The 21,667-nt window shown below is 46.1% G+C and overlaps 1 protein-coding gene across 6 annotated transcripts in view; it reads left to right on the forward strand.

Annotated features, from left to right (window-relative positions):
• The window catches only part of fosl2 (FOS like 2, AP-1 transcription factor subunit), a 31,919-nt gene extending 10,681 nt beyond the window's left edge, over positions 1 to 21,238 (forward strand). For 5 of the 6 annotated variants that reach the window (XM_048531214.2, XM_048531215.2, XM_048531213.2 and 2 more), the window contains 3 exons: positions 3,026 to 3,154; positions 6,391 to 6,498; positions 15,017 to 21,238. In XM_048531214.2, coding sequence (XP_048387171.1) covers positions 3,026 to 3,154; positions 6,391 to 6,498; positions 15,017 to 15,550 — 771 coding nt within the window. In that variant the 3' untranslated portion in view covers positions 15,551 to 21,238. The remainder of the gene's footprint in view (positions 1 to 3,025; positions 3,155 to 6,390; positions 6,499 to 15,016) is intronic. The other variant, XM_048531216.2, reaches the window with a different exon arrangement.
• Positions 21,239 to 21,667: the final 429 nt, after the last annotated feature.

Below are 21,667 nucleotides of genomic sequence, written 5' to 3' on the forward strand. Positions count from 1 at the left end.
AGGGGGTAAATTTTAAAATGGAAATGAGGAGACATTTCTTCAGCCAGAGAGTGGTGGGCCTGTGGAATTCATTGCCACGGAGCGCAGTGGAGGCCGGGACGTTAAATGTCTTCAAGGCAGAGATTGATAAATTCTTGATCTCAGAAGGAATCAAGGGCTACGGGGAGAGTGCAGGGAAGTGGAGTTGAAATGCCCATCAGCCATGATTAAATGGTGGAGTGGACTCGATGGACCAAATGGCCTTACTTCCACTCCTGTGTCTTATGGTCTTATTTTTGAAGTTTAGTTATTTTTCACTTGGCAAAAGTGATTCACGGAGCAAGGTTCTTACTAATAGAGGCCTGTATTGGTAATGTTGGAGAAATTAAACAAATGATATTTTCAAAAAGGGAAACCACAATTTTATTTTGGCACCCTGAGGGAGAAACCGTTCAATGATTGAAACTTGTAGAATTTTATGAAATGTTTTAACGGGTGTTTCTTGGGATTGTAAGTGTTTTTTTAATTGTGAAGTCTTGAAGAACTGAGGGCTGTGGGTCATGATATTTTGACCTTTGCATGTTATAAGGCAATCTCAGGAGTAACCAGGCAATGGCATGCCTAGGTTTTTAAATGCTCAAAGGTTATAGGATGAAGGAAGAGATTGAAGAAGATTAGGAGTTTTGTGGTCTCAGAAGGAATGAAAAGTAGGCGACTGCTTAAATGAAAACAAATGTGTGTTTGTTTGTTTTTCAGTTTTGCAGCGTGTTGCAAAAAATGGTTCATTCTGGTGTCCATCTGTTATATCTTCTGCTAAGTCACAAGATGAATAATTCTAGTGGGATCTTTCTAACAAACCTGCATTCCTCTTTCCCATTCTAATCTCACAATCCTCTGCTACTTAAACTATGTGATCATTTATGCCTGTTTGAACATTTGTTGCGTTGATGGTCTATCTCTTTGGTAAAGAAGTGGTACCTGGAATCACCCCAAAATCCCCCCTTTATTTGGCTCAAACGTTACCTATTGACCCACACACTCTCTCAAATATATTTTTGCCATCATCCCCTAATGGGCAGTTTCAGGTGTGATGCCTGTTTTTGTTTTATATATAGAATCCCTACAATGTGTAAACAGGCCCTTCAGTCCAACAAGTCCACATTGACCCTCAGACTGTCCCACTCAGACACATGCCCCTGTAACCCACCTAATCCCCACACATCCCTAAACACTACAGGTAATTTTTCAGCATGGCCAACCCACTTAACCTGCACATCTTTGGACTGTGGGAGGAAACCCGTGCTGGCACAGGGACAGCGTGCAAACTCCATACAGACATTTGGGTTCCTGGCACTATGAGGTAGCAGTGCTAATCACTGAGGCACCATACCACCCAATCTATTTGGCAGTCAGCTCAACTGGTGTTGAAGCAAAGTGAATAGTTATCCTGAACCTTCCTGTTTCTGTCTGAGTGCCAATATTGACAAGAAGGGTGACCTTATCATCCTAATTATTGTGTATGGCTCACTACCACAATTCTGTTATTGTTGAACTGAATGAGATTGATTCAGCCCTATTAAAGACAGTTAACACCTACCATCAGTTTACTCCTTCCCACTTGTCTCCTCTGTTAACCTCTTTAATATGCACTGTATTATATCAACTGGAGCTCTTCTATCATGTTGGCCATCTCACTCTCAGCTCACACGCATTGTACTCAAGTTGTCTAAAAGGTTATAATTTACCCACATGCTGCCAAGGAAAGAACACAAACAGTCCTCCTTGCCTTTGTCAGATTTTAAGAAATGTGTTGTCCTACAGTGCATCGGAGCCAGTTAAACACCGAGTCTGGTGGCCATGTAGGGAATGCATTGACTAACTTGTGCAGTTAAGACAGCTGTAACTGTGATCTTGGGCTCGTGTTGTGCTACATGTGAGCCCACCACACTGTTCTGTATCTGTAAAACCTTCCTTAATGTCCTGTTTTGACGCCATCACCTTAATAAATTTTAATCCCTCTACCCTAATTAGTTTGTACAGTTTTGGATTACTTATTACTTTGGCTAGACCCCTGGCATGTGACTCTTATACCCTCCATGTCATTCCAGTCATTTGGTTTGTCTCCAGCGCCACCTTATTTTAAAATTTTAGTAATAATCTCTCTGCCTCATTAAATTGGATTACAGGTCATTCCTTATTATTTAGCTGTTGACACTTTATTCACACTGTCTGACACTTTGGTTCACCCGCAGAGGCTTATTATTCAATACTGTGCTCACAACATTTGTACGATCTTTTGATCTCTCTGCCCTTGGTCTCTCTGCCTATTAATTCTGTGTCTGTGTGCTTCTCTTTCACTTCACCAGACGAAGGGGCTGCGCTCCGAAAGCTTGTGATTTCAAATAAACCTGTTGGATTATAACCTGGCGTCGTGTGGCTTCTGACTTCGCCAACCTCAGTCCAAAACTGACACCTCCACATCTGTTTTTTTTTGGTTTCAATGTTGACAGGACACACAGGGGCCACCTCTGCTGTTCTTTCAAATTGTGAGCCTTGGGGTCGTTTATGTTCACCTTAGAGGTCAGGTAGGGTGTACCACATTAGAGCGTTAGGGACAGAACACGACCAAGGAAGCAACCCTCTGTCCCTCATTTTAAATCCAGCCCATCTTGTTCAATTGACAACAAGCAGTGGAGGCGCTGAAACTCAAGTCCCTGTCCTGCTCAAACAGCCCAGATCTGGCCCCCTGTATTTGAACCTGCTGCATTGGTGTGACTTCACCAGGGAACGGCACTGTCAGACGGTTAAGTTGGAAACATTTGCCTCTGTCCCCCATTTTACATTGAGGCTGAGTCCTGTGGAATAAATACGAGAAAAGTTGCAAGAAAAGGGGGCGTTAGAAAGTAATTGTCATTCGCTTAACTTTTTTTTTCTTTTTGTTTTGCGCCGTAATTTTTTATTTCCTTTTTTTTTGTATAAAAAAATGTCCTTTTTATTCCCCTCTTGCCCCATTCCCTCCCTTTCTTCCCCTCCCCCTTCTGTTTAGATTTTCCACTGCCGCCTGCCACTGCCGTTTCTCCATCCGACGCAGCAGCATGACCTGGGCCGTGGGCTTCTCGACGGCCACCGTCAGAGCTGCTCTGTGAGTGACCACAAGCTACCATGTTACTGCAGGGTAGGTCTGCTCCTGCCACCTTCCCCCTGGCCAGCTGATGGGACTGCTCAGTCTTTGTGGGCTGGCCCAACTAGCGTGTCTCTTTTAACACTTCTCATCCATTGTTGTCTCGTTTTTCTTTTGCTCCTCTCACATTTCCGTCACATTTTGATTTTTCGTGACTTGGGAAATCAATGTCGGGAGGTGCTTTGTACGGTGTTGCTGGTGTTCCCCGTTGGGAGTGTTGTAACTTTGTTTCAGGCTAACATATTTGTTTACTCGGCCTCGTTTTCCCACCTCGCTTTTTTAAGTTTGCTAGCCCCTAAATCCACAACAGGCCACTGTATCAGTCAGTGGCTGTGACTGTGCTCTCCTTGTCTCCGTAAAACCCCTGATTTGACCCCCCCCGCTCACTGATCTGGTCTCTGGCTGGCTCACACACTGGCCCTCTGGCTCAGAGTTGCCCCACTGGCTCACACTGCCCCCCTGGCTCATACATTGGTCCTCTGGCTCACACTGGCCCCCTGGCTTGCACATGCAGTCTCTCTGGCTCACACTGGCCCCCTGGCTTGCACATGCAGTCTCTCTGGCTCACACTGGCCCCCTGGCTTGCACATGCAGTCTCTCTGGCTCACACATTGATCCTGTGGCTCACACTGGCCCCCTGGCTTGCACATGCAGTCCCTCTGGCTCACACTGGCCCCCTGGCTTGCACATACAGTCCCTCTGGCTCGCACACAGGCCCCTCTGCCTTTATCCCATCCCCACCTCTGGTTTCCTCACACCCCACCACCCCCCCTTTCTGTTTCCACTTGGCTGTGTGAGAATCTACAGCGTTCGTTTCTTTCTCTGTCAGCGTTCATATCTTTCTTTGTCTCCTAATTTTTTTGCTCTGGCCCCCCCATAGCTCTGCACATGCTTCCATTATTGCTTCATTCCACCTCCCGGGGGACCCTCTTCTGACACTATGGTACTGTCCGTGCCCCTGGACCCGGAGGCCTGGGTTCAGGTTCCATTTGCTCCAGAGGTGTACAATAACATGCCTGCACAGGCTGGTTAGGAAATAGGGTTAAATTAAAATAAAATGTCCCCCTCGCACTGCCCTTTCAGTCGGAGCATTCCAGATCACAGCCAGTCGCTGCACCCTTTTGCGACATTATCATCTCTGGCTCTTTGCTGTACGGTTTAAAGCTGGCTTCTCAGGCTGCTGGGAGGAATCAGGGTCTGCTTGATTTTACTCTGTTAATTATTCCCCGTTTATCCCAGTGCAGGCAACTTAGACAATCCTGTCCTCGTTTCAGCAGTGGAAAACCCTATCCAAAACCTCACCTCTGCACTGACCCCTGACTGTGCAGAAGCTCTTAACTGGATAAATCTAGAAACGCCCACAACCTGTTCCCAGGCCCAGCAGCTTTACTCAAACACTGACTGAGCCCAGATGTACACATCTGCTTTCATTACCCAGTCTAAACTATTATCTCTCTCCCTCTTCCTAACCCACATCAGATATGTGCTGTTTAAATTCTTTATATTTATTAAATTCATATGAAAATAGAGATCAATGGCCATCATTAAACCAACGCAGATGAGATTTACTTGGATGTTGCCTGGTATGGAGGGAAGTTCTTACGAGGAAAGGCTGAGGGACTTGAGGCTGTTTTCATTAGAGAGAAGAAGGTTGAGAGGTGACTTAATTGAGACATATAAAATAATCAGAGGGTTAGATAGGATGGATAGGGAGAGCCTTTTTCCTAGGATGGTGACGGCGAGCACGAGGGGGCATAGCTTTAAATTGAGGGGTGAAAGATATAGGACAGATGTCAGAGGTAGTTTCTTTACTCAGAGTAGTAAGGGAATGGAATGCTTTGCCTGCAACGGTAGTAGATTCGCCAACTTTAGGACAGGTCGGCACAACATCGAGGGCTGAAGGGCCTGTACTGTGCTGTAATGTTCTATGTTCTAACTGCGCTTCTTGTGCTGTGATCGTGATTTGTATCACCAGGTTATTTGAATGTGTGTACGTATACGTGTGTATGTATGGTGTATATGTGTGTGTGTGTGTATATAATCAGTCACATCCTACAATTCCTCTCAGTATCTGTGGGCTGAGGTAGGGAAAATAAAAGAAGTGCCTGTTCTGGTGATGACTTCTGGAAAACGTGCGCATGCGTGTTGAGTCAGTGCCGAATCATCGCTTTTGTTTTTGCATAAACACTATAAAGTCCTTTTTCTGGCCATCCAGTATGGAACCCCAGCACTTATCTGGGAGCTGTTGTCATCCCGGAACCTGGTTCCAGTCTGAGTCAGTGTTTACAGGGCGAGTGGTGTAGAGATCGAGGCTGCAAAGGTTTTGTTCCCGCATTAACCACTTATTGGAATCACAGTGCCAGGTCATCCTTAGAGAGTGACACTGATGCGTGAGTGTACATTTCTACACGGTGACAGCAGCTGGTATTCTGTCATGTTTAACAGCTGAATTGTGCTCTGGTACTGCCTTCTCTGAGGTAAGGACCCAAGAGTGTGCCCGTTATTGAATCAGTTTCATTGGAATTCATCCGATGATTGATTGTAAGTTGGATTTGTGCAAAGGCTTCAATGTCACACCAGCTCTTGAGAGTGTCGGACTTTGCAGTGCAATTCTGAGAGAGAACTAACTTGTCAGAGATGTAGGTGAAATGGGCTTGAAAAGAGCTCTTCTAGCCAAAAGTGACCCGAGTGCAGAAAGCTACATAAATGCAGGAACCTTGAATGTGAGCGAACACAAGTTGATATCTTTAGTGAGCCTGTTTTTCTTCATTCATTCATGGAATGAGGGTGTTTCTGGCTAGTTCAGCATTTATTGCCCAAAGGGCAGTTCAGAGTCAACTGCATTGATGTGGGTCTGAAGTCACATGTCGGCCACACCAGGTAAGGATGGCAGTTTCTTTCCTTCTCTGAAGGACATTAGTGAACCAGATGGGTTTTTGTGACAATCCACAACAGATTCATGGTCATCATTTCGATTCCTAACTAGACTCCAGACATTTATTGAATTCAAACTTCACCTCCGTGTGATTCGAACCCAGGCCCCCGGCACGTGATCTGAGTGTTTCCTGGATTAACAGTTCAGCGATAATACCACTAGACCATTGTCTTCCCATCTGTTGTTGGCCAATATTTGGTTAGAGCTGCCACTAGTAGGAGAACCCACCCACTGTCACATTCACTCAGTGAGCACTAATCCTGATGCTAATGCCAGCTCTTAATTCTTTGAGCAGCTCACTCCAGAGGAAGAAGAGAAGAGAAGAGTCCGGCGAGAAAGAAACAAGTTGGCGGCTGCAAAATGTCGGAACAGGCGCCGTGAACTCACAGAGAGACTTCAAGATGTAAGTGCAATGGGATATAACTGTTAAACCCAGAGAACACCCACAATTGTCCTGAATCTCCAGGAACCAGAGTGGAAGATGATAAACTAAACTGTCTTTCTTTTGTTTTGGTCCATTTACTTTCAATGTGTTTGTTAATCATTTTATAAACCACTCTTGAAGAGGGGCTCCAAGATAATAAGATAATGAGGCTGGATGAACACAGCAGGCCAAGCAGCATCTCAGGAGCACAAAAGCTGACGTTTCGGGCCTAGATCCTTCATCAGAGAGGAGGATGGGGAGAGGGAACTGGAATAAATAGGGAGAGAGGGGGAGGCGGACCGAAGATGGAGAGAAAAGAAGATAGGTGGAGAGAGTATAGGTGGGGAGGTAGGGAGGGGATAGGTCAGTCCAGGGAAGACGGACAGGTCAATGAGGTGGGATGAGGTTAGTAGGTAGATGGGGGTGCGGCTTGGGGTGGGAGGAAGGGATGGGTGAGAGGAAGAACCGGTTAGGGAGGCAGAGACAGGTTGGACTGGTTTTGGGATGCAGTGGGTGGGGGGGGGAAGAGCTGGGCTGGTTGTGTGGTGCAGTGGGGGAAGGGGACGAACTGGGCTGGTTTAGGGATGCAGTAGGGGAAGGGGAGATTTTGAAACTGGTGAAGTCCACATTGATACCATTAGGCTGCATGGTTCCCAGGCGGAATATGAGTTGCTGTTCCTGCAACCTTCGGGTGGGATCATTGTGGCATTGCAGGAGGCCCATGAGGAGTCAAAAGAGAAGTTGTTGAGGGTGAGGACGAGGACGCCTAGCTGAACTCGTCCTCACCCTCAACAACTTCTCTTTTGACTCCTCCCACTTCCTACAGACTAAGGGGGTGGCCATGGGCACCCGCATGGGCCCCAGCTACGCCTGCCTCTTTGTAGGTTACGTGGAACAGTCCCTGTTCCGCACCTACACAGGCCCCAAACCCCACCTCTTCCTCCGGTACATTGACTGTATCAGCGCCGCCTCTTACTCCCCAGAGGAGCTCGAACAGTTCATCCACTTCACCAACACCTTCCACCCCAACCTTCAGTTCACCTGGGCCATCTCCAGCACATCCCTCACCTTCCTCGACCTCTCAGTCTCCATCTCAGGCAACCAGCTTGTAACTGATGTCCATTTCAAGCCCACCGATTCCCACAGCTACCTAGAATACACCACCTCCCACCCAACATCCTGCAAAAATTACATCCCCTATTCCCAATTCCTCCGCCTCCGCCGCCTCTGCTCCCACAATAAGACATTCCACTCCCGCACATCCCGGATGTCCAAGTTCTTCAAGGACCGCAACTTTCCCCCCACAGTGATCGAGAACGCCCTTGACTGCGTCTCCCGTATTTCCCGCAACATATCCCTCACACCCTGCGCCCCCCCCCCCCCCCCCCACAACCGCCCAAAGAGGATCCCCCTCGTTCTCTCACACCACCCTACCAACCTCCGGATACAACGCATCATCCTCCGACACTTCCGCCATTTACAATCCGACCCCACCACCCAAGACATTTTTCCATTCCCACCCCTGTCTGCTTTCCAGAGAGACCACTCTCTCCGTGACTCCCTTGTTCGCTCCACACTGCCCTCCAACCCCACCACACCTGGCACCTTCCCCTGCAACCGCAGGAAATGCTACACTTGCCCCCACACCTCCTCCCTCACCCCTATCCCAGGCCCCAAGATGACATTCCACATTAAGCAGAGGTTCACCTGCACATCTGCCAATGTGGTATACTGCATCCACTGTACCCGGTGTGGATTCCTCTACATTGGGGAAACCAAGCGGAGGCTTGGAAACCGCTTTGCAGAACACCTCTGCTCAGTTCGCAACAAACAACTGCACCTCCCAGTTGCAAACCATTTCCACTCCCCCTCCCATTCTCTAGATGACATGTCCGTCATGGGCCTCCTGCAGTGCCACAATGATGCCACCCGAAGGTTGCAGGAACAGCAACTCATATTCCACCTGGGAACCCTGCAGCCTAATGGTATCAATGTGGACCTCACCAGTTTCAAAATCTCCCCTTCCCCTACTGCATCCCTAAACCAGCCCAGTTCGTCCCCTCCCCCCACTGCACCACACAACCAGCCCAGCTCTTCCCCCCCCCCCCCCCCCCCCACCCACTGCATCCCAAAACCAGTCCAACCTGTCTCTGCCTCCCTAACCGGTTCTTCCTCTCACCCATCCCTTCCTCGCACCCCCATCTACCTACTAACCTCATCCCACCTCCTTGACCTGTCCGTCTTCCCTGGACTGACCTATCCCCTCCCTACCTCCCCACCTATACTCTCCTCTCCACCTATCTTCTTTTCTCTCCATCTTCGGTCCGCCTCCCCCTCTCTCCCTATTTATTCCAGTTCCCTCTCCCCATCCCCCTCTCTGATGAAGGGTCTAGGCCCGAAACGTCAGCTTTTGTGCTCCTGAGATGCTGCTTGGCCTGCTGTGTTCATCCAGCCTCACATTTTATTATCTTGGAATTCTCCAGCATCTGCAGTTCCCATTATCTCTCGAAGAGGGGCTGCTTGCTGATGGTCAAGGCCCGTCCAGTTGGGTGTCTTGAGCTTTTGTAACTTGCCAATTGATGCAAGGAGGCTATGTAGTCAGGGTGGAGGGGTCAGGCTCCAATTGCAGGGAGTGTGCGGGGAGAGGGGTGCGAGCTCGAGGGGAACCTCCTGAAATACAGTCTAGCCCTGCCACTGAAGTCAGCATGCTAATTGCAACTGCGCGATCTGTTAATCCAGTAGGTGAGAGCAAGGTGACAGACTGCATCTCCTGTGAACCAAGGCCGTTCCATTCATTGGACAGTCTGCAGCATAGACAGAGGCTGTTTATTTCGATACATACTTGCATTCCCCAATGCAGTTGCATGTGTACTGTGCAGAGTCATGTGTTGTTTGGCTGGTTACTGATGTGGTTTGGAGTACATTGAGTCAGGCATACAAATGTGGCTTGGGATACATTGAACCAGGTGAAGAGATGTGGTTTGAGATATACCCCAGGGGTACAGGCGGCTCGGGGTGTACTGATCTAGTTGCAGTTTGCCAGTCCACTTTCTACTCTCTGCTCTGCATTAACCAGATGGTCATCCCACTTCAAAGTTGAAGTATTGTAAAGGCCTAATGGTCAGGATCGCCACACTCCTCCAGGACGATTGAGACCAGAATATGTTTTTGAGCTCACTAATGTATTGATGCCACAAAAGCTTTTATGTCTTCTAAAGCAACATGTAGGATCTTGCAGAGAAAACATCTGTGCCAGAAGCGGGTCAACCTGCAAAGAACAACATTGAGTGAAACAGATCCATGCATTGTTTAGCACAAGCAAGCAGAAACTTGCTGGTTGTGAGACAAGCCTTTCTCACGTCCTTGCCTGTATGTTATCATTTCTTAAGGCCCCTCTCTCTCTTTCTTTCTTTTTCCCCAAAGATCGTCAGACTGTATGTTGTGAAAAGGTTGTTATCACCATTCCCACCACATTAGCGATGGGCAATATGCCTCTTGAAAATTCAATTAATATCCCAAAGCCAGAATATTGTCTTCCTGCCTCTTTTTTTTTTATGTCGCATTTGTCATTTTAAAGCTAATGTCAAATGGATTGGAGTCTGCAGGTTCTCCTCGCTCTTCCCAGTCCACCTCCAATCCAGGGGTGGAGTGGAGCTGGATTGGAGGGATGAATGGGACATGGGCGTGGGTAAATAAAGGAAACTAGATTGATATAGGTGACAAATCTTTCTCCCAAGCTGCTGCTTAGGTCACATGACCCTCTGGTTTCCTTTGGCTGCTCCCAGCCAGTCTTACTTATGCTGGGATCCTCCATGGAGCCCCTCTGACACAAGTGTAGACTTTCAGCCCATGAAAGCCAACTGATGTGAGTTTTTTTAAAAGACCTTCGTTTTGTTCTTTAAAAATGGAGGCATGGCAGGGTACCTTGGGCTAGTGGATTCCATGTTGTGTTATACCTTGGAACTGCAGACTGTGCAGGAAAACAGTGCTGGGGAGGTGATGGCCTAATGGTATTATTGCTGGACTGTTAATCCAGAGATCCAGATAATGTTCTGGAGACCTGGGTTCGAATCCTGCCGTGGCAGATGGTGGAATTTGAATTCAATAAAAATCTGGAATTAAGAGCTTGATGATGAAGTAACCACAAAACCCTTGTCAATTGCCAGGCAAACCCATCTGGCTCGCCAGTGACCTTTTAAGGGAAGGAAGCTGCTATCCTTACGTAGTGTTGCCTACAGCAATGTGGTAGACTCCTGACTGGCCTTGGGCAATAAATGCTGGCCTAGCCAGAGACGCCCTCATCCCATGAGTGAATTAAAAAACAACACAGGTTTGTGGGCCGAGTCAGTGAGAATGAGTCATGGAGAAAGATGATGTGGAACGTATAGGAGGCTCCTAAGTGTAGTTCACTCTCCGATCTACATCACTTTTGAGTTTTGATGCTACATTCCCCATCATCTGCTTAATCCTCATATTCTTTGCTCACTTGGAGATAATAGAGAGGGTCTGATGAAGGGTCTAGGCCCGAAACGTCAGCTTTTGTGCTCCTGAGATGCTGCTGGGCCTGCTGTGTTCATCCAGCTTCACACTTTATTACCTTGGATTCTCCAGCATCTGCAGTTCCCATTATCACTCTCGTGATAATGCAACGGGTGATTCATTTCAACTGTGCAGCTGGAGCTCAGTCCTCAATATCACGAATGACTCATGGGGAACAGAAATAAACTGCTTTATGAAGCCCAGGTTTGACAGCTCAGGGAACATTTCTGGGTCTGCTCCAAGATATGTCACTTCCGTGGTGCCGGAGTCACAGTGTCACTGACATGGCCCATTTATACCAATGGCAGCAATAGGGGTGAAGGCAAATTTTAGTGAACTGAGAGGGACAGCAGCAACCTAAAAGTCATTATCTCCAAGTGAACAAAGAATATGAGGATTAAGCAGATGATGGGGAGTGTAGCATCAACTAGATGAGAAAGGGAGTATAAAAAAGGGGGCGCAGGATCTGGGTATATATATATATATATATATATATATATGAGGATCAAAGATAAGGAGAGAAAACAGGTGCTAAAGTGTATGGACGGCTGGGCTTCATAAATGAAGACATAGAGGATGATTCAAGTTCAACTGGCATGTAACATCCAGCTGAGGGCACTGCTTTTGGGAAGGATGTGGTGGCATTCGAGAGAAAAGATTCACAAGAATGGTTCCAGGAATGAGGAGCATCAATTACATTTGATGGATTGGAAAACCTGGGGGTGTTGCCTTTGCAAACGAGGAGGTTGAGAGGAGATCTGATGAGAGATGTTGAAAACCCATGGTGGGGTGCAGGCAGAGTAGATGGGGAGAAAATGTTCCTGCTGGTCTAAGGGTCAAGAACCAAAGGACACCAGTGCAACAGTAATTTGCCAAAGAAGCAACAGTGGCATGAAGAAACAAAAACTGTTTTACGCAGTAAGGTGAGCTAGGAGCAACTGCCCTTGTATCAAGGCAACATTTAACTAAGAATGGCATCCATGAGGTCTAACTTGAGATATTAGGAATCAAGAGGAAATCTCTCCACTGCTTGGAGTTGGAGCACAGCGGAAGGTGGCTTTGGTCATGGGAAGTCAGTCAACTCTGTCCTGGGACGTCAGTCAACTCTGTCCTGGGACATTGCAGAAAAAATTATTACAAAGTTCCTCTGGATTATGGTCCTAGACCCAATGATCTTCTGTTTCTTTGCCAATGACCTACCTTCCTCCTTAAACTTAGTGGGAAAGCAAGGCCTGGGACACATCTAGCATGGGACGATCAGTGACAGATAGGATGGTGCCAGACAATGATCATTTCTAATAAAACAGAATCTGACCATCATCCTATGACATTTGATGGTACTCCATTGCTGAATCTTCTGGTGCCAATATTATGGGGCTTACCGTTAGCCAGAAACTGAACTGGACAAGCCATCTTTTAATATTGTGGCCACAAGAGCAGATCAAAGGCTAGGAATTCTGCAGTTAGTCACTCACACTCCATTTTCCCAAAGCCCATCCACCATCTACATTGCAGGAATGTGATGGAATGCTCCCAACTTGCCTGGATGAATGCAGGCCCAGCAACACTCCAGAAAACAATATCCAGGAAGAAGCAGTATGAAGCTGGATGAACACAGCAGGCCAAGCAGCATCTCAGGAGCACAAAAGCTGACGTCAGAGAGGGTCTGATGAAGGGTCTAGGCCCGAAACGTCAGCTTTTGTGCTCCTGAGATGCTGCTGGGCCTGTTGTGTTCATCCAGCCTCACATTTTATTATCTTGGATTCTCCAGCATCTGCAGTTCCCATTATCTCTCTCACATCCAGGAAGAAGCAGCCTGTGTCATTAACACAACTTCCATCGGTTTCAGCATTTACACCCTTTACCACTGCACAGCAGCAGCAGTCTATACCACCTACAGAACGTACAGCAGCAACTTAGCCAGGCCCTTTTGAAAGCACCCTTCCAACCCACAACCTCTACCAGCCAGAAAGGGCAGGGGAAGCCCATCACTTTAAGCCAACCTGCTGTGACTTGGAATGACATTTCATTTCTTCATTGTTACGGGCTTGCAGGGCTGCCTGATAGTTCAGTGGTTAGTACTGTTGCCACACACTACCAGGGACCTGGGTTCGATCCCAGCACTAGGTGACTGTCTGTGTGCAGTTTGCACATTCTCCCCATGTCTGTGTCCAAAAATATGCACGTTAGGTGAATTGGCCGTGCTAAATTGTCTTTAGTATCCAGGGATGTGAATGCAAGGTGGGTTAGCTGTGGGGATGCAGGGATAGGGTGGGGATTTGGGTGGGATGCTCCTTGGAGGGTTGTGTGGAGACTCAATGGGCTGAACAGCCTCTTTCCACACTGTAGGGATTCTGAATTAAAATCCTGGAACTCCCTGAGCACAGTGGATGCCGTTACATCCCAATAAGTGCAGTGATTCAGGGAGGCAGCTCACCAAAGCCTGCTCTAGGGTGGTTAGGGATGGGGAGTAAATGCTGGCTGAACCAGCAACGCCCATGTCCCATTAAACAAATTTGAATGAGTGATTCAGGTCTGGAATGCGCTGTGTGTAAGCGTGGTGAAGGCAGAATTAATTGTGGCTTTCAAAGGATAATTATCTGAAGAAATAAAAATGAGGACGGCAGAAAACAGAAGGGGAGTGGGAATTACACGTGCAGAGTGCTGACAAAGATACAATGGGCTGCACAATTACATCACAGAAGGAGGACGCTCCAGGAACATTTCCACAGCCTAACAAGTTTTAAACTTGTATTGTCAGTATTGTTCAGTCACTTTTCCTCTTAGGTTTGCCAACTATGAATGTTACCCATGAGGTTTTAACTCATGAACTCATCTACTTCTACACTTCTGTCTTTACAAGACGCCAACTTCCTATTACTATTATTAACCACTTTAAAGGTTCAGTTAACCGATCTTTTCTCTTATACAGCAATCAAAAGTTTTTGAAGAAAATGGCAAAGACTACCATCAAATTTAGTAATGCTATGACTTTGTTCCTGGAGGCTAACTTTTCAAATCTGAGGGTGTCTCCGAAAATCGTGGAGGGCTTGTAACCCTTTGTCATTGCCCAAATGTAACTACCTAGAGTGAGGGTTTGCCAGGCTTGGGCAGATGGGAATGGCAGAAAAGTGAGGGGCAAACAAAAGAAGTTTTCTGCGCTTTCAACTGACGAGCTGGACGGGCCGATTCTGAGGTGTGTGGCATTCGCTGACAATATCTCACATTACTGGATCGTGGTGATGTTTGGATTGGGACCAGAGGCAATAGCAGTGTAGAGGATTGGCATATTTCAGTTTAGTTAGAAAGGAGGAAGGAAGGCGAGAGAGAGCGAGAGAGAGACACAGTAAGAGAGACAAAGAGTAAAATAGAAACAAAAATGTCCGTATATAACTTTAAAAAGAAACATCCTGCATTTGCACAAGGTCTTACTAAACATGATCTGGAAGTGCCTGCAGGCAATGAAATATTTCTGAGATATAGTCACTGTCATAATATAGGAAAGTCACCAGCTTGTTTGCATGTGTCCAGGTCCTTGTCAGGAGCTTGATGACTATTAGTCAGGTTTTATGATGCTGATAAATGTTGGCCAGAGATAACACCACCACCCCCCCCCCACTTCCTACTTTTTCAAAAGAACTATGGGATCTTTCACGCTTGATTTCACTCCGTGCCTCTAAGACATCCCCTGAATGCTGCACTGGACTGTCAGGTCAAGCCCTGGAGTGGGAGTTGACCCAGGAACCCTTGATCCAGAAGTGTGAGTGCTGCCAACTGAGCCACAACTGCACGTCCATCAATGTGATTTACATTGAAAAGAATCTGAAATCAATCTAGGCCCTGGCGCTTTGTCCATAAGCTCGCAGAACGTTGATCATTGGAAGGGAAAAACACATCATTCACTCAGGTGGAAGATGAAACACTGATTTTCTTTTTGTTGTTGTTTTCTTTCTTTCAGGAAACTGAGAAACTTGAAGAAGAGAAGTCTGGTCTTCAGAAAGAAATCGCTGTGCTGCAGAAGGAGAAGGAGAAGCTGGAATTCATGCTGGTTGCCCACAAGCCCGTTTGCAAAATGGCGCCTGGGAACGACTGCAGGAGGCGATCTGCGTCCCCCGAGCCACAGGCTGGACGGACGGCAAACACGGTGGTGGTCAAGCAGGAGCCGGAAGACGAAGAAGAGGAGTCGAAGTTGGCCATGCCCAGTGCGGTGTCCAAGACACAGAGGTCCGTCATCAAACCGGTAACCGACATCTCCATAGCCAACAGCTACTTCCTGGAGGCTGAGCCCCTCAACACACCGGTGGTGGTGACTTCCACACCTGCAGCCAACATCACCCCATGTGCTGCCAGCCTGGTCTTCACTTACCCCAGCGTGCCCAGCCTTGACCAAGAGCCCACTTCAGAGTCTTGCTCCAAGGCCCACCGCAGAAGCAGCAGCAGTGGTGACCAGTCTTCAGACTCCTTGAACTCCCCCACCTTACTCGCTCTTTGAGGAATGTGCTGGAAATTTCATTCCCGTGCCCCCTGCACCCCCGCCACCCCCCAACCCCTCCACGTCCACCTCTGTGGGGAGATTGTGAGAGATGAAAACGGATTTTTGTTGTCTTGACCAGAGTTTATGGGATTGAACTACTTCTAAACACTTCAGACTCACGGGGGAGTGGTGGGGGTGTAGGGTTTGGAGGCTGTGGGTTAGGGAGTGGTGGGGGTTGGAATCGTTGTTGGGGGGAGGGGAGTGGGATTGGGAGCAGGCTAAATATTTGAAGCCGCTTGGATGTGGTGGCCATTGCTGAATGTAGACACTTATCAATGGCATCCTGTGGGTCACTGGTGGTCCGAGACGCAGAAGGATGGGATCGGGAGAATTGTAGCCATGTGGGAGCTGTTACCATGGCAATGCCCATTGGCAGGATATGCAGGCCTTTCTGAACTGTCAAAGTTGACCAATACCAGACAAAAGGAGAGGCCCACGTTCTGAACTCCATTTTTGAAAGATGTTTTCCTGATTCCTGTTTTCTTCCTCCAAGTCTTTACTACATGGGGAGATGTCACTGATCCATGGTGTATCACTTCGGTTCTGGACCACAAGAGTTTTAGTTTTAAACTTTGTGCTATCTCCATTTTTGCAATTCTTTCATTGCTGACAGAGTCTATGATGGAAACCGCTCTCTAATGTGACATTCATGTCCTGTAAAGAACAAATTTACTCTGCAACGCTTCTGAAATGCCTCAATGATATTCTGAAAAAATTCTGCAATACTGGAATTGCTGTCAAACCTTGTCGGATTTCAGCATTAATAGAGCAAAAGAAACTTGTACCACAACGTTACGGTAGAATGATTATCTTGTGCCCTTCCAACCTCAACTGTATACCCTTCTGCCTTCTGACTTTAACTGTAGTATTTATATATTTTTAAAATTTAAGTGAATAATAGAAGTAGACTGCAAAAGCTTCATGTTGGAAGATGAAAGGATTGCAGACCCGATGAGGTCAGGTCACGACAGGGTGTAGGATTTTAGCTCATCTAAGATTTGCTGATCTACTGATGAGAGGAGGACTCGGAAAGCTAGTATTCATTAGTGTTAAGAGTAGCCCTACCTGTGTGCGCCGGTCGGTTTTTGTATCTAAAGGTACATCAAGAACACTACTTCAAAGACAGTGGAACACCCAGCAAAAGGACTATAATTATGTCGGACCTCTTTGTGCGGAGTAATCAACACTCTTAATGAACTTATCTTCTGAAATGTGGGCGAATGCACAAGCTCTTGACCATGCTAGGGTCAGTTGGATGAGGTGATGGGTGTTGGGCTGACAAAATTATTCATAGTTTCTGCTGAGATCAATCAAGAAACCTCCCTCATCAATATTCAGTCTTATCCAAGAAATTTCCATCTCCTCCAAGGAAAATTCTGGGGTAATTCCCAGCATCTCAACATCCCCTACCCCACCCCCCAGCTCTGAAGTGGAACAAATGGATTTCTATTGAAGATTTTTGGCTTGTCCTGATTTTGTCCCGGCAACAGACTGCAAACATTTATTTTGGAGCATTGAAATGTGTTTCTCTGCCCCCTCTCCCCTCCACACGCCCCCCCCCCCCCCACCCCCACCAAAGGCTGGAAAATGTCGGACTTTTTGAAACATCATGTTTTTGCTAATGACTGTAGCTAACAGTTAACATCCCAGGACGTTTTCCCTGTCGCTGATAATGTGAGGAAAGTTTCTATGCAAAATGGACCCATTCCTAACAATGGTACAAGCAGTCATTTGGGAGAACAGAGTTCTCGCATTGCACAGAAAAAGACTTTTTTTTCCTCTATCTTACACCTATCTGGACAATTTTCAAGAATGCCAATGTAAAGAAACCAATGTTTTATACTGAGAAGAGAGTGCTAATTGATTGTTAAGTGGGTTCTCATTGGTAGAGGCCTGATTGTGTAGAGTGCATCAGTGAGATGGCTGACAGTATGCTTTTTTTTCTGCAACAGGGCACAGATTATTTTATTTCCCCCCCTTACAACTGATGGACACTTAGCCCATTTGTCTCTTTCCACCTTTGATGCTGGGGGATATGGGTGCAGTCACCAGCTGTTAAGACGGCAGGGAGAGACACAGAACCTTAGCCTTCTCAGCTCCCATGTCCCAATCAGCACCAGACTGTGTCTGACTGGAACCACCAATTTGATGGGAGTCAGTCTGCTTTATTCCACTGATTTCTCGAGCAGACCACAGCAGCAAACATGAAGCAGGCATTTTCCAGTTTTTTGTTTATTTATAACTTCCTCTGTGAATTTTGTTTATGGGGTTTTTTTTTAGTTGTTTCCAGAATTAAAATTGACTGATCATAGTAGGAAATGTGTTTACCGTTTGAGCAGGTCTCCGATGAACTGTTGATTTTTGACAATAAAAGCGCTACACTGGCTTTATTTTGTACTGGCCGACTGCCCGTGACATTGCACCCAGAGAGTGAGCAGCAGGGTAGGGTCACAGTTTGCTAGTGAGAGTCAAGGGACAGTGATGTCAGCGGACAGTACACCATCATTGTCCCAGCTGGTTCGTTGTTCCACACAACATCCTCAACCTGAGCTACTAATCTACTGTAAAACCTTAGAGTCATCAGTTTCCCATCTGGCCTAAAATTTTTACCAGTCCACAGATGTGCAGGTCAGGTAGCTTGGGCAATTTTAGCATGGCCATAACGTCCATAGGGATGTGAAGGCTAGTTGGATTAGCTGTGGGAAATATAGTGTCAGGGAGGGGGTGTGGGTCGTCTGGGTGGGATGCTCTTCAGAGGGTTGGTGTGGACTCAATGGGCTGAATGGCCTGCTTCCATTCTGGAGAAATTCTGTGATACCATAAGAACTCCCAGGAGCTGAGCAAAACGATGTTGTGGCTATGAACCTGACCTGTTTGACGCACTGTTCAGGATAAATGGTCAGGCACGAATGGATTTCTGATTGGTGAGCCTTTCAGAGAAGGGCACACATTTGTTTTCGGTATTTCCCAGATCTCCAGAGTAACTGTGGTTTTCACCACAACGTTTGGAAGTTAGTGGCAGAGGAGGGGACTAAATGTCCAGTGAAATGCATTTTGCCCCACATTCAGGGCTTTTTCACGTCATTTTGATTTCCCACTTGAGATAGAGCTAATCAGAACGCCCCTAATGTATTGTGAGAGCTCCTGATCATCTTGGAGCTGTCATAGCCTGTCCCAATTTTCCCTGTTTCCAAGCAACTAATAACACTTCCATTTAGTAGTGGCATTTTCCTGATTACTGTTTGCTCAAAAGCAGCAGCTGGTCTTTTGCTGTTTTAAAAATTAATTCCAAATCTTTCTGACCCCTGCCAAGTAAGAAGACAAAGGGCCACTTTCTTCATGCTTTTACGTTGCAAGATTTCCTATGGGATTGTTAAATCACAAAATAACCCTCCTGTCTGGACTTCTTTCGCCATCCATCCTCTGCATCAGTACTTATGAAAGATGCATTGCTAGGGGAACTCCTGACACCCAAACAACTTGGGAAATTAAATGAGGTGCCATGATACAGGACATCAGCGAAGGCTACTGGGGACAGAGTTACAAGAGGAGGTGGGTGGCATCAGGCTCGAGTTTTTATAAACCATGAGATTCCCGGGAGGAAGGGGGAGAGATTGAGGGAGGTGCGGAGTTCCACATTGCGAGCTCCTGAGAGAGGACAAGGTTAGGAGATGATGCTATGATATTAGCTTTCGACAAGGAAGAGAGGTGCTGGAAGTATGTGGCGGTGGATTTGATACTCTGAAGAGACCAACAAAGAGTTCAGAGGAGTGCTGATTGCATTAGCTTTGTATGAGTGGTCAGAGAGAAGAGGCAATGAGAAATGTTGTGATGGGGATGGCGATATTACTGTCTCAGCTGTAGACTTGGAAACTCAGCAGGATGTACATTTCTTTTGATGCAGAGTCATTTGAAAACCTACTGGAGGAAGTTTTACTCAATGGCTCACTGAGCACCTTTTAACCCTACTGGGGGGGGCCTCGTGCTTGTACTGAATGGCTGCTGTTAGCTGGGATCACTTGCTACATGTTGCTGTGTTGGATGATAAGTCAACACTTGACGGGCCAAATGATTTGTATTCATTACCCTTGTGTCCTTACTGGATCAAACATTGCTCATGCTTGCTGCTGTGGGCAGGTCAGTTTGAGACCATGAGCTAAGTCTTTCAGCGAATGCTTAGATCAGATTGGGTTTTAGTTCAGAGAATTGCAGTTGCAAGATTATGGAGGAAACGCACAAGAAAAAGACTACAGAAGTAGAAGTGCCTCTATTTCAGGTTGATTTGAAGGAAGAATTTGTCGAAATTATTTTTTAAAAATTATTTTAAAAATCCTTTTTAAGGTAGGCGACCAACCAGAGTAGTACAACATCAGAGACCAGACTATAGTTGCTACTTTGCATGTTTACAGATTTTTACCCAAATTGACCCATGAAAGAGATGACAATGAAATTCAGCATTTCAGTACTGTATGTTCACAATAAAGAGATCTTACGTCCATTAGTACAGGTTCAGTATGATTTAGATGATATGCCTCGCTCCTGAGAGACGGGTAACAGAGATAGAGAAGCACAGGTGAAGGTTGAAAAGGCATGGAGAGAAAAATTACTGGAGACACAAAGTGGGTCAGTCAGCATCCAAATGGCAGCTGTGGGACCTTAATTCATCTCAAACGTTCATTATATCATCCACCCCTAGGCTGAAGCTGTACAAATGTGTAAAGTAATGCAGAGTCAGCAGTATAACTTGGTCTTCCCAGTACACTCAACTCTTAAGGGTTATTGTTGGAATTAAATTAGTACTGCGTAGTATGAAAAGGCAATGAGGGATGCCAAGCCTGAGTAGACTGAAGGCCAAGACTTCTCAGGAATGTTGTATCATAGCAGGGCCCAAAAAGGTGACAAACATCGAATGGCCTTGTATCCTATTATAAATATTTTAGGGAGATTTTGATTGGTAAACATTTGATTTTAGTATGAATTTTTCAAAAAAGTCCACCTTTTTAGGATACGGTCTTGTGATAATTCAGTGCAATTGATGAAGGAAGTGCTCATGGCTGTGGTCCTGTCCCACACTTAGAAAGGAACGGGAGAGATGGCAAGGCAAGTCAAATGGTGGTTTGAGCAAGCCATCATTTTTATTTTGATTTTTCAAAACGGCTGCAAGTGATCAGAAGAATGAGAGAGTTGAGGAATCCCACAGGGTTGTGATCTTGATTCAGAATGAGTTTGAGGAGGAGAATCCAGGGAGTTTAATTTCTGCGCAGGTGAAGATGTGGAACATGGCAAAGGTCTGTTTTTAGGGTCAGGTCTCACTGCAATATACAGAGGAATTAATAGTGAAACCAGAGAAAATGGGAGGGACTTTAACTAGTCCTAAAGTCGAGTGATATGACTTCCCTGGAGGTGTATAAATGCTGTGCTGGATGGACTGGGCATGAGTATCGATTATAAGGCAACAAGACTGAATACAGTGAAAGCATTGAGATCTACAATCTATCTCACAGGGACCATGATAAGATTTGTAAATCTGTATGATTAACTTTTTTTTAAAGAAAATATGAATAATTGTTTGAAAAAAGTCAGTCAGGTCTACTTTTGCTATTCAAAATTGTATGTGTCAGTATTTATTAAACAACAAATCAATATTTTAGATTATTGCTGTCTTCTGAACCAATACAGATCATGCACCTTGATGTACTGAGATGTTGCATACACGCTTTGATCTATTGCCAGAAGTAAAGTTTCAGTTTTACACACTGCCACAGAAATAGATTACATTCCAATGGGGCTTCAGCTATTGACGGAAGCAAATTGTTAACCTATCAAGAATCGCATTTTTTTTGCTGAATTGTGATGGATTGCATAAAAAAAGACCAAAATGCATAGGATGTGTAATATAGAATTAATACAGAACAGACCCTGTGGCCCATTGAGTGTGCGCTGGCAAAAAAAGCTGCTCTAAATCTACACCAGTCCCATTTTCCAACACATTAGATGTGTTATGACAACTCAAGTGTTCATCTGCATACTTTCTCCCCCTCAATTACCCTCCCAGGTAGTGTATTCCAGACCTCC

Source organism: Stegostoma tigrinum, chromosome 4 (assembly GCF_030684315.1).
Source record: "Stegostoma tigrinum isolate sSteTig4 chromosome 4, sSteTig4.hap1, whole genome shotgun sequence".
Taxonomy (NCBI): Eukaryota; Metazoa; Chordata; class Chondrichthyes; order Orectolobiformes; family Stegostomatidae; genus Stegostoma; species Stegostoma tigrinum.